The 17,500-nt window shown below is 36.8% G+C and overlaps 2 protein-coding genes across 6 annotated transcripts in view; both read left to right on the forward strand.

The window, feature by feature from the left end:
• Positions 1-3,080: 3,080 nt before the first annotated feature.
• LOC306853071 (homeobox protein Nkx-3.2-like) lies at positions 3,081-4,851 on the forward strand (the record flags this gene model as incomplete). Its single annotated transcript, XM_079390250.1, has 2 exons — positions 3,081-3,399; positions 4,436-4,851. 2 exons carry the CDS (start codon positions 3,081-3,083, stop codon positions 4,849-4,851), a joined length of 735 nt encoding a protein of 244 aa, XP_079246376.1.
• Positions 4,852-13,343: 8,492 nt separating this feature from the next.
• LOC306853072 (ras-related protein Rab-28-like) overlaps positions 13,344-17,500 on the forward strand; it is a 25,578-nt gene continuing 21,421 nt past the window's right edge. For 2 of the 5 annotated variants that reach the window (XM_079390251.1, XM_079390252.1), the window contains exon 1: positions 13,344-13,735. In XM_079390251.1, coding sequence (XP_079246377.1) covers positions 13,661-13,735 — 75 coding nt within the window. In that variant the 5' untranslated portion in view covers positions 13,344-13,660. The remainder of the gene's footprint in view (positions 13,736-17,500) is intronic. The other 3 variants (XR_013782701.1, XR_013782702.1, XR_013782703.1) reach the window with 2 other exon arrangements.

A 17,500-nucleotide genomic window follows, 5' to 3' on the forward strand; every position in this document is an offset into this window, starting at 1 on the left:
TATCAGACAGATAGCAGCGCGCGTGAGTGAGGCGCGCGGCCGCTAGATGGAGAGAGAGGGGCGCGCGCTGCAGTTCAGCACACTTACTGATATTTACTAAGAAAATCATTTCTGAACATAATGTTAACCGGATAACCTCAACTTCAGTCAGATTTAAATTAGTGTGCAGCATGTATCTAAAAGATGTCTTTATTCTCAATATGAGCCTCTGAATGAATAATATATGAACTGGTGGAAGTTTAACTATTAACTGTAAAACGGCCTTCTTATATTACATATTTCTTGGTAATATATTATATTATTTGATCGTATTATATTAAAGGTCAGCAGTAATTGTGTAATTTGTTTGATTAAATAGGCTATTTAGTGAATAAAGCAGCAGGATCTATATTCTCTGTTCTGACGCTAAAATATGTTCAATTAAACTGAATTAAACCCGATAGAAAACGCGCTGAGATCAGAGACATTGATCGACATTGTTTCAATTCAATTCAATTCAATTCAAGTTTATTTGTATAGCGCTTTTTACGATACAAATTGTTGCAAAGCAGCTCTACAGGAAATTAAGTTTCCACAATATATTTATATATTACAGAACCTTAATATATTTAACTTATTTGGTAATTCTGTATGTTGTCTGAGCGTTGGCATCCTCTGAGGTCCTCTGAGGGGTTGGCATTATCTTTTCTCAGGTGTTCGGTCATCTCAGATCATTTAAGGGTTGGATCCAGACTGAAGCTTCTGTCATTCCTAGTTACCACGGGATGCTAATCAACAGAGAAACAAATAGAGACATAATTAGCGTAGCTGCTGTTCCAGCTAAGCAGAAATGATTTGTTCAACCCAAGCTAAAGAATAATAATAATGTACATTTGATCAGATATAACTGCAGTACAAGATTATAAGATGCATTATGTGAATGCTTGGCTAAAGAGATGTGTCTTTAATCTAGATTTAAACAGAGAGAGTGTGTCTGAACCCCGAACGTTATCAGGAAGGCTATTCCAGAGTTTGGGAGCCAAATGTGAAAAAGCTCTACCTCCTTTAGTGGACTTTGCTATCCTAGGTACTACCAAAAGTCCAGAGTTTTGTGACCTTAGGGAGCGGGTTGGATTGTAGCGTGGTTTTACTGTTTATTAACGCGATAAAAAGAGTCAGTATGACGCTTAAAGTCTATGAAGTCTATGATTTATCTGGAATTAACACTGAATTAGAGTTTGTTGTGTTACATTTTATCCTTTCCCGTCAACGCTCAACAAACCGGGTTGATTTATTAAATAGGTTAACATTTAAAGATGAATTCTGTTGTTAAATCATGTTTTTATAATTTACGCCGTCTCACAAAAGTTCAACCTTTTCTTTCTCTAAAGAATTTTGAAATAGTTATCCATGCATGTATTTCTTCTCGACTTGACTGTAATTCACTGTATTATGGAGCTAAACAATCAGTCGCTAATCCGATCGAATTTCTCCCATTAGAACTTCTCTGCACTGGCTGCCAGTTAAACAGAGAATAGAATTTAAGATTGTAGTTTTTGTTTTTAAAGCATTACGCGGCCTCGCTCCAGCTTATATCAGATCTTTTAGGTTGTCACGATCCGTCCAGGGCACTTATATCCGGCACCTTGAGTGCTTTCTGTTCGTGGATCGAGGTTAAAACATCCTGGAGACCCTGCTTTTGCGAGAGCGGGCCCTAAACTCTGGAACAGGCTCCCGGCATCACTCTCCTCTTTCAAATCTAAACTTAAAACACATCTTCTGATTGTGGGGTTTTAATGTATTACTGTGCTTTTTATCTGAGCTTATACTGATCTGTACAGCACTTTGCTCAACCTTGGGTTGTGTTTAAATGTGCTTTATAAATAAACAATGAAATTAAAAACTACTGCTATTCATGTCCTAAACGTTCACAATATATAATACCATAGTTTATATATATTAATCTAAACAGGAATATCACAGTAAGAAGCTTATTTATTGTGACTGTATTTCGGAAGTATTTGAGGAAAGTCTGCCGAAATCAGCAGCATCAAATATAAGAATAAAGAAGAATCGAATACTTGTGTTTATTAGCCATATCCGATTTATTATTATTATTATAACAACTAATGCTGTCGCTGTTAAATGGACAATTAAGACAGAGTCTTATAGTAAATTCATATTTTTCTGGTACAGTTTTTAGGCCTGATTCATGTTCAAAGACACAAACTTGTTCAAATGTGACGCGGATGAGAGTCGAAATTAGTTTTAATCTTATTTTTAATTATTAGTGACTATTTCTGTGGAATGAACGAGATCTATTAAAACTCATATGCGATTTGATTGTGTCTGTGCTTTTAATAATCTGATTTAAAATGATTAATCATAAGATAAAAATAATTGACCATATATTAAATGACACAAGAGCCACAAACACGACAGGAGCCCAGAAGTCTGATAAATTAATTAATAAAACACATGGCAGCTCTTTCATCTAAAACAAATACTTACGATCCATTTGATCCGACGGCGAGTGACCTGAGAATAAAATCACGCTTAAACGAGATGTATGTGATGTTACTGAACACTGAATATTACAGAGTTGCGCTTATGTTGCTCCTCATAAACCATTGCGTTTTCGGTAATCGCGTAAAATCCGCCTTGCTTTGCGCAGTTTGTGCGTCTGTTAGTGCTGTACACCTACTTTGTCATCAGCTCGTGTTCATGTCATTTGAAAGGGTCACTGATATCTGTTCATTCAGGGCAGCATCTCTCCTCGGGTGTTTAAGGGTTAACGGGTTAGGTGTTCTGGGTGTTCTGGAATATGTGCAAGCTCCACGCAGCCAATCAGAAGTCGTAACAGCGGTCTGGCTGGCCAATGGGAGTGTGTTGAGGGTCAGTGTCCGCCGCAGGTGAAGTGTATAGTAGCGCTGTGTTCATTCACACTGCGTTCTGGAGACGGATGCGCGTCCACAAAAACTCCCTTCACGCGGGCCGCGATGCGACCGAACCGCCGCCACGGGCCTCAATCTCCATTCGATCCGGATCTGGAGCGCTTAATTCCGTTGCTTTATAATCAACACTGACTTTTCAGGCTTAAAATGGCTGTGCGCAGTAACTCTCTGATGCCGTTCTCCATTCAAGCCATTCTGAACCGAAAAGAGGAGTCTCGACATTTCAACGATCTGGATGTGTGTTTCTCAAAAAGCGCTTGTTGGAAAATCTTCGATGAAATGGATGGACCGGACAGGAGCGATGAGAGAGAGCACAAAAACTACGATTCGGACTCCGGGATGAGCGAGGACACCGACAGTAAAGCGCAAATCGACGCAAAGCCCGAGAAAGACGCAGATTTAGCGGAAGAAACGGATCAGGAATCCACGGCGGCGGAGCTCTGTAAAGGCCTGGACTGTGTGTCCGGTGAGTAAACTACTCCGTTTGGCACTTAAACACTTTTATTTGAGTTTGGAAATACGTGAGCTCCAGATGTTCGATGGTGGAACTTGATCAAAGAGAAACTTATATATGCAGGATTATGTACCACGCAAAATAGACTTTTATGTTTATTGCACATGAGCTAATATCATGGTATTCTGTTAAGTACTCTGGAGGCAATTGTACAAAAACGTTATCGGAGAAAGGTGTATATGCATATAAACGTGTTTATGCATATAGTGTCAAGGTTCAAAATTTTGTTTTAATAAACAATTTATTAAAATAAAATAGCACTACCATGCACTTTTTTCTAAGTATAGGCTAGTAGACGTTTTTGTTTCGCACATGAGCTAATACCATGATATTCTGTTATGTAGGCTACTCTGGAGGCAAATGTACAAAAAGAGCATGCTTTCAAACAAGTTATCAGAAAGAGATGTATATGTTTATAAACGTGTAGGTTAATGAAAGTATCAAGGTTCCATGTAAAAAAAAATGGCACTACCATGCACTTTTTTTCTAGACTTTTTTGTTGATCGCACATGGGCTAATATGGTTAATGCTTATTCTATTATGTATTCTGGAGGCAATTGTACAAAAAGAGCATGCTTTCAAAAACGACATCGGAGAATATAAGCGCGTGTATGTAGTATTAAGGTTGAATGTCAAAAAATGGCACTACCATGCACTTCTTTTCTGAGTATAGGCCTAATAGACTTTTATGTTTATAGCACGTGCTAATACCATGGTATTCTATTATGTACTTTGGAGGCAATTGTATAAAAAGCGCATGCTTTCACAAACGTTATCGGAGAAATGTAGCCTATATATGCATATAAATGTGTAGCCTATGTATCAAGGCGCTACCATGCACCTTTTTTTCTTAGTAGACTTTATTTATCGCACATGGCAACACCATGGTATTCTATTTCTATTCTATTATTATAAACTTCAGAGACAGTTTAAATACAAAATAGCGCATGCATTCAACGGCAGTAAAGCGTTTCTGATTCTCTTCCAGACTGTAACGCTGGCGAGGAGAAGAGCAGCGATCAGCCCAAGCAGCGGAAGAAGCGTTCCCGAGCCGCGTTCTCTCACGCGCAGGTGTTTGAGCTCGAGCGGCGCTTCAATCATCAGCGCTATCTGTCCGGACCGGAGCGCGCGGACCTCGCCGCCTCTCTCAAACTCACCGAGACCCAGGTCAAGATCTGGTTCCAGAACCGACGGTACAAAACCAAGCGACGCCAGATGGCCGCCGATCTGCTGGCCTCGGCCCCGGCGGCGAAGAAAGTGGCCGTGAAGGTGCTGGTCCGCGACGACCGGCGACAGTACAGCCCCGGTGAAGTGCTGCGACCGCCGCTGCTCTCCTATTACTATCCGTACACATACTGCCTTCCCGCCTGGAGCCTGTCCTCCGCATGCACGGGAAGCCAGTGACTTACAGCGGGACTTACGCTATTTATTCTACTAAAGACAGTCGTTATCTGAACACACCAGGCCCGGTTCTACGGGGTGCTTAACGGTGCTCAAACCAAATCAATAGCACCCTCGGTTAAAGCTGCATTAATGGCATTTCATCGCAGATTTTAGGAAACTATCCAGTGCGTTATGGTTTGCGCCGGTTTCTATTTCAAGGTGTTTTTGCAGCGTTGAACGATCACAGACTTATCTGATGATTTCCTGAAGCCAATCAGACGCGTTTATATTAGAATCCAGTCTCCGGAGTTTGTGTTCAGCTCGAATCATCTCATTCTAACAAATTACAGAGAGATTCATTGTGCAGCAGATAACTCCATGAGATCGCGATCCATTAAGAGTGCTTTTAGTGATTTTTGCGCTAGAGCAATGGACGGCAAAGTTTTATAGATATTAAGGTTAGGGCCCCTCAGTGACTGAAGAAGCCCCTCGGTGATCTGATTCTGGAGCCGGGCCTGGAGCACACCGAACCGGGACATTTATTTCCAGAACTGCCTTCGAATCCGGGCCGAAACGGCCTTTTTTCTAGCGAGTACTATATGAGTTTACTCCCTGTAAAACACCATTAGGGGTTTATTTCAGAATGTATGGAGCATGAGTCGGTTTTTAGCGCAATGTAGTTTCTTCTGGTTGGAAACAGCACTTGATGTGGTTTAATGGTAAGATGGCACTTTCCTCCACTCTTCAGCATGTTACTCGAGTCTCAGCGTTTACTCCACTTGGATGTTTTCATATTAGTGTAACGTGTTTTGTTTAATGCAAAAGAAATCAAACATTAAAACGTATGAAGCATAATTTGAGTGTTTCTCGTATTTTCTGAGATGCCAGTGCTCAAAGTAAAAGCATGTCATGAATGACCCGTGACAGGAGCCCACCGGAGTCCTTCAATTATCGTGTAAGTTTGACTCCAAACACTCAGTGAATAACCATGAGATCCGCTTTTAGAACACGTGTCAGTTCTGTGCAGAAGCTTCTTCTGAGAGAAAGCGTTCATCTGAGATCGAGGGTGTTCTTCTATTATTATGGGTTATTTTAGGCTATCTGAATTGTGCTTTTAAACTAAATCATATTTCAGATCAACATAAACCCCACATTCACGCATTTTAGCCTCGTTGATATTTATTGGAGACAAAAACGAATAAACGTAGTCTATTGAAATGACTGAAATTCATAACAGCAATAAAGCATTGAGATTATAAACAGTGCATACAATAAAATCAACAAACTAATAAAACCATCACCACCCTGTTCTATAATAATAATTATGATACTAATAATGCATGTATCGGGATTGAGTTCATGCTGTTTTGTCGGGTTTGATTTATGATCAGAACTCTTGTTTCTCAATACTCTATAATTACAGAGATGATTATATTTAGCATTTGTATATAAATGTATTAATTATATTTCCATAAAAAATATTAGCATAGCTTGCATTTCTCTTGGTTTATTGTGATTAATCTGACACCGAATTATTCTCAGAATTGAGTGATTTTATGCATGAAATGCTAAAAGCGTTTGTTTAATAATAAATGAGATAAGATTCTTTAAATACTGTAAAATAGATGATGGGCTCTGTGGTGTTTTCTTGCCAGTTAAAAATGAAAAGACAAGCATCTCTGAGCCTGCATCCCTCTTCAGAAGAAGACTATAGTTCCAGAGCAAAGCGTTCAGAGCAGGTCCAGTCTCTGTCTTCTCAGTTAAACTCTCATGGATGAAGATGAGCCCTCGTCTCAGGGTCTGTTCTGATGATGGAGAGGTCAAATGCACATTCACACCTGTGCCTTCTGTGCACCATCGCATTTTATTTCACGTGTAAAGATTGAGAAAGGAGAACATCAGATATACCGACGATACACGTCGTGTTTTTGTAATTCAGTCATTTTAGTCTTTGGGCTCAGATTAGGTTTTGTGTGGAGAAATGCCCGAAACAATCAAATGAACTAATAATTAACCCTTGCTGCGTATATGCCAAACGCCAGTAAAGTCATATTTTTCAATATAAAATAGTGTCAACCTCTACATCTTAAATGCATGCAATTTTAATTGAAATAATTCTAGAAATATATGAGGCCTGTATGATCGCTTTATATGGCTTTAAAAACACCGAATATTCATCACAATTCATCCTGTTTTCTTTGTTGGCAGTTTTAAGGTGTGAAATAATGACAGATTTACATTTTTTATTTGACATTAATCTCGAGATTATGAGGCCCGTGGAGAAACTCCAGCAGTTTAAAAAGCACAATACCATTCTCAACACTTTTTCTGTAAGCCTGGACCTGTTTTGGGTGAACGAGTTTAAATCGATGCTCGATATTGTGAAGGCATTTCTCAGCGAGCGCGTGCATGTGCAGAGACGAGCACGAGCCTTTTCATTCTTCAGCAGAAGTGCAGCGAGTCCGACGGTTCAACTTTCCGGGAAAATGTGTGTAATGACCAAGAAAAAAGAGAAGAAGAGAGCAGCTTTAGTCTCGAGCTCAAACGGGCTCGCTGGAGCTGATCTGGAAATCATTCGCAGATGGAGCTTTTAAATTCTATTGGCATTGAAATGATCTCAAGAACAAACACAAAACAAAGCTGCTTCAGAGATCATCTTGTCTTCGGAGGTTAGTTTCATTACAAGCCTTTATATCCATTCATTTGTTTGCAAACAACCAGTGCACAGAATTAGAAAATATAAATCACAAAAGCAGTCATGAGTAGCAATATCTATTTCTCTTTTATGACAAAAATCATTAGATCATGTTCAGTGAAGATATTTAGTAAATTTCCTGCCGTAAATATATCAAAACTTAATTTTTGATTAGTAATATGCATTGCTAAGAACTTCATTTGAACAACTTTAAAGGAGATTTTCTCAATATTTAGATTTTTTTGCTCCCTCAGATTCCAGATTTTCAAAATGTTATCTGATTATTTTCAAATAGTTATCTCAGACAAATATTGTCCTATCATAACAAACCATACATCAATGGATCTTATTTATTCAGCTTCAGATGATGCATTAATCTCAATTTCAGAAATGTGACCCTTATGATGGTTTTGTGGTGCAGGGACACATTTCTGGACGCTTTTGGAAGACATGATGTCAGACCCTAACTGATTCTAATAGAAGGTTTTATTTTGAGGAGGGCAGGGGTTTTTTGTTGTTATTGTGTGTCGTGTTGTAATGACTCGCTCTGTCGTGTGTTCAGTGTTATTTGTCATCTATAGGCCTACTAGTCCATATTTTGACAGGATTCGTAATTTCCCAGAGCATAAGTGCTTTTTTACTATTCCGTGAATGCCTGTATATTTTTGGCCGTCAAGGACAGTTTCTTTATACACAGTAATAGCGCGCCTGTCACACATAATGGCGAGTAATCAGGGCAATCATTTCCCGCAGACACATGTTGTTCTAGATCAAGTTTCACGTTTAATGAAAGAAAATGGTCATTTCATCCACTTCGCTCGTGCGGCTCGGGATCGTCCACCTGCGAGACGATGCATTTATCTCCTAATTGAGTGATATTTTCTGTGGTGTTGCTCTGTTGCTCGGTGGATCTCTTTAGCTGCTCGGTTCTCTCGGTAATCCGCAGATGAAGAGAAAGAGTCGGCGGCGGGTCTGATGAGAAGCAGATGTCTCGCGCGCCTCCAGCACTTAACATGTCACAGCCTCAAGTCTAATTATCATGTCTAATTATCATGTCTAATTACACTCCAGCTTGACTTTTGGGATGTTTCTGCAACAAATGAAATATTTAAGAGCGTCCCGAGAACATTTCCTTAAAAAAAAAAAAAAAAAAAATTGTCTTAACATTTAATGTAGTCTAAGGCAAATTATGCTTTACAGTAATTTAAAACAATACACTAGGCTATTATTATTATTAATAGTCTACTATTGTTTAGTCTAAGCTCTCATGTAATGCCAATTATGCCTAGTAATAAGTTTAAATAGCCTACGTTAATACACTTGGGTCAATAATAATAATAATAATGATAATTCATAATTTATTTTTTATTCATCGTGTGATCTACATTTGTGATAATTATAAAAAGTGCAATTATAAATTTGGTTAGACAAAATGGCATGCTAATGCTCAGCTGCATAAATAAAAATAAAAGCAATAAATGACTGAAAAGGTTTCTTTAGCTGCTTGCAGTTGCGCAGTTTAGACGCTTAATCTGAATTTAAATCTCTCGTGTGTGTTCACACATTCAGGCTTATTTATGCATTTATTTGCTAATGAAATTGTTATCTTCCTATATTTAGTGTAAACGTATTAATATTATTATATACATACTTAAAAAAAAATCACAGTAGGCCTACATCAGTGTGTAATGCTGTTTGAGGCCTGTCACGTGCACAGTCCGCCAATATATATTTTCTCTTTAATAGCCTAGCTATAGGTTAAATTTGCAATAATCAAAATGCATAGTGTTTATTTTGTGTGCATTGTCTCAGATAAACTCTCAAAGCAAGCGAATATTTCTAGAGTAATTGTAATAGTGATCCGAGCCTCTCGGTGATGTTATAATACTGTGAGGAAAGTGTAGCTCTTGTGGAAAGCCAGTCGTGATCTCAGTCTCTCCAGTGTCTGTCTGATGATTTATTTCAGTCTAGAGATCCCCGGAGCTCCATTAGGTCAAACCTCTCCATGACTTACGCAAACTCTCTGAAAATCCAGCAGTTCCTCTCTGAGCAGATCTAGTTCTGCTGTTTGTTTTTCTTATTCAGATTAGAAACCTCTGGTTTGAGATGTTCTGAGATGATGTGGTGATGTGTTGATGAATGAAAGCTTGAGAAACTGGAGTCTGTGCGGGGTCTTCAGACTCTGATGATTTATGGAAGTATGTTTTTCTCTGTTATATCAGAGCTCAGGTCACTACTGTACAGCTGTGGGTTTTAGCCAAATCCACACTCAGATAATTGATGAAATAGAAACGCTCACCGTGATATTTGATATTTGATCTCTGGGGTGGAGGAATCTATGAAAAGATGATTCTCAAACTAGGCTTGGAAACATTTAGACTCAGATGTGTTGTATTTGCCATTTATGAATATTTCATATTTTAATATAAATATTTCACTTTAATTGTAATTATAGCCTAGTTTATATCATAAATGGCAACACTGAATTTATTTTGGCTTACTAGTCATAGTTGAATCAGATTTTTACATATAAACTAAATCACATTTCAGATGTGACATCAGTCTGGTGCATAAGTGTGTTATTTCCTGGTCATATCTGTTGATATGCTTTCTGTAAGAAGCAACCGTGTGTGTGTGTGTGTGTGTGTGTGTGTGTGTGTGTGTGTGTGTGTGTGTGTGTGTGTTACCCTCACCATATGACACCTGACACACCCAGCATAGTGATTTATTGAGGCCAAGATCATATAATACAGATGCCAGGTGTTAGTCTTTTTCTTTCTTTTTCTAGTAAGTAATTCTAGAACAGAAAACCTTTTGCATTTACAAAATAATAATAATAATAAACACCATTACCAACAACAATAATACTAATAACTACATTTGTGTTTACATTTACATTTAATCATTGAGCAGATTATTTTATCCAAAGCAAATTACAAATGAGGACAATGAAGCAATCAAACCAACAAAGAGCAATAATATGTGCTGTGACAATCCTGATTAGTCTAATGCATTCACATAGCAAGTAGATATCACAGTAGTGCTATATTATTATTAATGTTTGTATTTCCTTCTGTATGAATATACCATCATTCATATCAATCCACCATGATATTATCATTTAATACCTGACTTTTAAGTTACTAAGATACTTCACAGTTTATTATAATTCATTTTAATTACTTTTGGGGTTTCTTGTGAATGGCTTTTACCTGTTAAGCTCACCAAAATCTACACTGAGACGTTTTTAGTGCACAAGATATTGGTTTCGGTACAAAAAGTTATGTTAAAATAAAATATTAATCTCTCACAAAATTATTTAATTTTATTTGAAATGACAAAAGCATTTCAATTAAGATATACATCATTAAATTCAGAAAGTCTGTCTGTGCTTAATTTCTGTTCCCATTAAGCCCACGCCAAGTTTTATTGAAAAATATTGTTTATTTTAAGGACATTTTTTAAAGAATAATTGTAAAAATATATATATATATTTTGAAGGTATAAAGTCAATAACAAAAAAAACAGCAGAACATTAAAATCAAGCAGCAAGGCATTCAAGTGGATCAGCTCAATAACATTCAAAAATCAGATAAAACAAAGCAATAACACATGTAATTGATGGGGATGAACACAGAAAGCCTCATTATGAAGCTTTTATTAAATGGATGTAATCGTATCTCTAGTCTCTTAAAGCTGGAATACACATGATTTCTGCTCTGATTGAACACAGATTTCAGTCTGGAGAAACTGATGCTATAGTTACCAAAGATCAGATTTGAGTCCACAGAATTCATAGAAAATCACTTAACTTCACTTAAAGTGATAAGCATCAGTTAATATGTGAAGTCTGTTTATGAAGTATATAAATAGATGGTTAATGTAGACGAGCTTAAAGAGAGCACACTGAGATTAACTGGAGCAGCAACAATTTTTAATACTTTTCATGTAATATGTATTAAAATGACAGGATTTTGCTAAATAAATAGTCTGGGTCATGTATTAAGTTCATACATATTTTAATATGAACAACTATTATTAACAATATCTATGAAATGATACTTTTTCTTATTGATGTCACACTGAAGCTATAGTGCACCCTTTAAGCTCATCTTAAAATAATATGAAATCTTTAAAGATTACAGCACCGTAAAACCACAGACCAGCAATAAACTGTTAATGTATGATATTATGGATGTAAAAGTACAATCCAGTAATGTCTGTGCAGTAATATATTAGCGTAGCACACAATCTTCTCCAGCTAGTCAGATAACTGTGTTCTGGAGCATCTGTTGCTAAAACTATCTTTTGGATCTAATGTAATTATTTCCTGCATCCAAGCTCCAGGTTATAATATGCAAAAGTCTGAACATAATCTGTTCATTTTACAATAAGTATAAGACTTACCCAAAATAAAGGCACATTTAAGGAGCTCCTCTGTTGTTGAAGGTTTTCAGAGAGCTTTCTAAATGTCCGTCAGACAGAGAGAACACATGGAGACTCATATCTCAGCGTGAGATCATCTGACTGACTTCACATTACAGGAGGTCTAACACATCAACTGGTTAATATATTAAACAAATAACACATATTTCTTTCTTTTTAGAATCTGAGCTCAAAAATGGAAGTGTGCTGGGTACGTTTACCTTCTATACCTTACCTATACCATTCTATAATGCATATTTATATATTCATAAATCTATTGATTGAGTGATCGATCACATATTCATCTGCTTCTGTCTTCTCTTACAAATTCTATATTTTACCCCTTTTACTGCTCAAATGTTTTATATTGTTTGGCATGACAACTGGAGTTTAGTATTGCCAAGATATTTATGGTTATACAATATTTTGCATTCAAAACATTTGAATATAAATGCTTTTTCTTCTCAAAAAAAAAAAAAAAAAGAAGAAGAAAAAAATGCCCTGAGACAGAATCTGTCCTCCTGTGTTTCTGAGCAGATCATGGTCACTTCGTCTTATTTGGAGAGCATTAGTCTCTCGTTAATTTGGTTAATTGGTTGAAGTCATTTGCCAGTTCAGTGGTTGTGTTTAGGTCTGAATAATATTGCACTTTATTTTGGAGGGCAAACTGAGTTTTTATTGCTTCATCAAGAGATTTTTGTGACTTTATTTACATTCTTAAAAATGAAGGTTCTTATAGTCATCAGTGGTTTCATGAAAAACATCCAAAGAACCTTTCCAGTCAACAAAAGGTGATTTTAGAATGATATACAGTATAGAGTATATCATTTTCAACTGTCTTGGTTTCTTCAAATCCTATTTCAATTGTTCAGTTGTTCTAAACTGTTTTAATTTTAATGTTTCGGCAGTACAAAATATACTTTTGCCATATAAAGTGCTCTCTCTCTCTTCAATTCAGTTCAGTTCAATTCAGTTCAAGTGAGCCTTATTGGCATGACTTTATTGCCAAAGCATTGAATATTGCATCAACAAAGAACAAATAATTATTATATAATACACAGACAAAACAAGAATAGATAAATCATTAAGTAGATAATTAGTCTACATGAATACATTGTTTTTATAAACAAATAAGAAAATAGTTAAGATATTGTATTAAGGAAGAAGAAGAACAAAACTGTGTACATGTGTAGATGTAAATAAAACTAAAATAAATAATGAAAAATGTTTAGCGTGATCTCTCTCAATTCAATTCAGTTCAATATGCGCCTTATTGGCATGACAATTGTTACAATGTATTCTCAAAGCAGTGTTTACATTGAATCTAGAACAGATATATATATGAAGGTCTCTCACTCTCTCTCTCTCTCTCTCTCTCGCGCTCTCTGTCTCCATGGCAACAGGGAAGCGTCACGAAGGACGAGTCCACTGCGGTGGCGTCGGGGGTGCGCCGTTCACACAAACACAGTAAATCGTGCTCGCGGCAGAATTAAACATTAATCTGATAAGTGCTGAGTTTAACTGTATATTTATGAGATTATGAGTTCATATAGCGGCTGTAAGGCGTGTTTGTGTGTTGGTTCGCCCCGAGGGAAGATGGCGGAGAGCGGATCGTGATCAGATTATCCCGCTGCTCGTAAATCTCCGGTCGTCGGTGTTTAACGGCGTGAGTTCGGTCGGTGACCGTGTTTGTGTCGTGATCTGCGAGGGATGTCGGACTCTGAGGAGGAGATGCAGGAGCGGCAGCTGAAGATCGTGCTGCTGGGAGACGGAGCGTCGGGAAAGGTACAAAACACGACACAAATCAATCAGAAGCGATCGATTACTGATCAGATCCCACAATCATCGGATTCAGATCACACTCTGTGTTCATCAGCTCGCTTACACGATAGATTACAGGAAAACAGCCTTTATATCACTGTATATTACTGGAGATGTTATTATAGTTTCCTCTGAGACGATCAGAAGTTTGGGCTCAGTGAGATTTTACATTTCGAAAGAACATATTATTAAAATATTATTACAGTGTAAAACAGCTGTTTTCTATCTGAATATCTGTTAAAGTGTAATTTATTCCTGAGATCAAAGCTGTCATCATTACTCCAGTCTTCAGTGTCACATGATCTTCAGAAATCATAATAATATACTGATTATTATTAATGTTGGAAATAGCTGTGCTGCTTCATATGTTTGGGATACTTTTGTCAGGATTCTTTTATGAATAAAAAGTGAAAAAGAACAGTGTTTATTCAAAATAAACAGTTTGTGTTACAATATACACTACTATTCAACAGTGTGGGGTCAGTTTTTATTTATTTTGGGAAATTAATACTTTTATTCAGCAAGGATGTGTTAAATAGATTAAAAGTGTCAGTAAAGACTTATGTTATTAGTAAAGATTTCTATTTTGTATAAATGCTGTTCTTTTTAACTTTTTATTCATCAAAAAAATCTAAGAAAAAGTATCACAGGATCCAAAATAAATGAAGCAGCACAACTATTTCCAACATTAATAATAATCAGTATATTATAATGATTTCTGAAGATCATGTGACACTGAAGACTGCAGTAATGATGCTGAAAATACAGCTGCAGATCACAGAAATACATTACATCTTAATATATTAAAATATTAGAAATTGCAATAATATTTCACAGTATTACTGTTTTCCTCCTGTATTTTTGATCAAATAAATACACTGAGCAGAAGAAACTCTTACTGATCCCAAACATGTGCTTGTTTTACTCTGTGCTGGGCTTTGAGCTTCGTTCATGTTTTAATGAGGATTCTAATGATCTTCTGGGAGAGTCAGTGTTTGTGTTTCATTATGAGTTCTTCTTTATTATATTGTTGTGAGTGCAGTGTGTCTCTTTATCATCACTGAGGAATATGTGTCCGTGAGAGCAGGTGGAGTTACATTCACTACTAACTTGTGTTTGTGTGCATGAGCCTGGGCTATACAATCTGTCTAAATATCCTCAGTAGAAAACCAACAAGCTGAACAGGAACAGGACTGGTTACATATTCAATAAAGGCTCACTTTAGCTCACAGTAGCACACATTAAGTGTCCGTGACAGATCATCTCTGTCCGTTTATAACTGATGTGCATATGTTTTCAGCAGGAACAGGAAGTGAGGTCAGTTTCCTGTTGTCATAGAGACGATGAAGTTATTGTTCAGAAGTAATCTGATCTGATTTCTGCCATCAGGTTGGATCAAATTTTCATAAATGGGTTGTTTAAAGGGAAACAAAAATCCAGGATCCATCCCTGATCCAGAAACACACTTTTTCAGATTTCCAAATCTGGATTACTAGTGCTCTACGGAGCCCCTAAAGGGACATGAGGATGGGAAAAATGCCTATGTTTGCCAGTGTAGTTTACAATCAGTGATTTAAAAAACACTTTAAATTAAATCAAATATATATATTTGAGTATATTTCATTAATTTATGCAGGGACAATGCACAAGTGTTCCCACAGTTATCATGCATTCCCACAGTTTTCCTCTCATTAAGAGTGAGGCATGAGTGACAGCCGATCTGAGACCTTGTTCAGTGCAGCAGTACGTTTGATAGCAGCTTGTTCTTTTGTCTTCACATAATTATACATCTGTATCATCTGCATACATCTGGACCTGCACCTCTGGACAAACTGTAGACAGATCATTAATGTATAAACTGAACAACATTAACGTGCTGTAAATAATGTTTAGTGAAGTTTTGTTGAAGCATCGACAGAAAACAGCAAACCAAAAAAATCTTTTTTCAAAGCTTTAAATAAAATGAAGATTTTTGGAGTAGAGTTTAGTCTTTCTACTTCAGAATGTCACATGTTAGGCTACTTGTTGTTTCTTTGTAATCATTTGTGAAATTTAAAAGCAATTTCTAGTGAAACGTGTAGAATAAAAGATCACCTGTGGAATTAAGTTAGTGTTTTTCAGCTGCTTCCACACACAATCTTTCCTTGTCACACAGTTTCTGAAAGCTGTCACTCAAACAGCAGAAGCACACACCAGATCTACAAAACCAGACACTAATTCTCCTTTGACTCAGTTTTCAGTTTCATTAAACACTTTTTGTAAAACACAACACACAGTTCTCTACGAAACACACACAAATCTAACAGGAATTAATATTATGGCAAAGGTGTTTGCTTTTGAGATGTTTGTGATATTTTGAATGCAGCGCTTCATTTTGCAAGAGATGTGAGGTATTTTGTGTGCAATTCTTGGATTTGTGTGTAAAGTTTTGAAAATGCAAGCTGTTAAAAATAAAACTATTATATGTGTCCCTGCAGCACAGAAGCAGTCATGAGTAACACAGGTATATCTGTAGCAATAGACAACAATACATTGTATGGATCAAAATTATACATTTCTCTTTTATGACCAAAAATCATTAGGATATTAAGATCATGTTCCATGAAGATATTTAGTAAATGTCCTACCATAAATATATCGAAACTTCATTTTTGATTAGTAATATGCATTGCTAAGAACTTCATTTGAACAACTTTAAAGGAGATTTTCTCAATATTTAGATTTTTTTGCTCCCTCAGATTCCAGATTTTCTAATAGTTGTATCTCAGACAAATATTGTCCGATCATAACAAACCATACATCAATGGAAAGATTATTTACTCAGCTTCAGATGATGTATTAATCTCACTCTCAAACGGACCCTTATGACTGGTTCTGTGGTCGAGGGACACAGATTAAAGGTTGATTTAAAGTCAATGAATCGATAGTAACCCAGCTCTCAGTGAAAGTGTCTGCCGTGAGGTGATTTTGGGAAACTCTGCTAAACGAGAGCGTTTCAGTCTCATAGGAAAGGGCCAATTTTCCTACTCGAAATGTCTTTCAGGGTTTGAGACCACAGGAACAATGTCTTTATCCTGGATTTCTATGTTTGGTTTGTGTGGCATCCACAGCGTTTCTGCTCTCAGCGGCGGTGACCCTCGCGGCCGCAGCAGAGGCTTCTGGGTAGCAGTGCGTGTTCAAGCCCTTCTGGCTCCAGATGGGGTTGTTTAAACGTCTCTTAAAGCGGACGGCGCTACTGTAACGCCACACAAACACACATCCCATCAGATCGGTCCGTCTTCACTCAGAACACATCCTGAACACACATCTAAGAGTTGATCTGTTTGCTTCTGTAGAGTTCAATCTTTAAAGAGTTTTATTAACTAAACTGTTTTATTCGTCTCTGTATTCTGAAGGTTTGTTCTTATATCATTCACACTGATTTATACCACATTTACTCCTAAAAACATGGTGAAAATATGTTTGTTTTCTGTCTGTTGACAGTATTTTCTGATTTATGGAGTGATAAAAAGAAGAGAAATACAAACCTTTAAATCTAATATGACGACAAAATCAGACTAGAATTATGACCCTGACTTTATACAATAATCAGATTTATGTTCTGGAAATTAATGCAGATGTGTGCATATTTAATTAATGGATCATTTGTAGAATTCAACATAACATTTCAGAAAACTTGTCATAAAAACAATGCCTTAATGTTCTGTGAATAATGAACTTGGGGAAATA

This window comes from Barbus barbus (assembly GCF_936440315.1).
Source record: "Barbus barbus genome assembly, chromosome: 33".
NCBI classification, from domain to species: domain Eukaryota; kingdom Metazoa; phylum Chordata; class Actinopteri; order Cypriniformes; family Cyprinidae; genus Barbus; species Barbus barbus.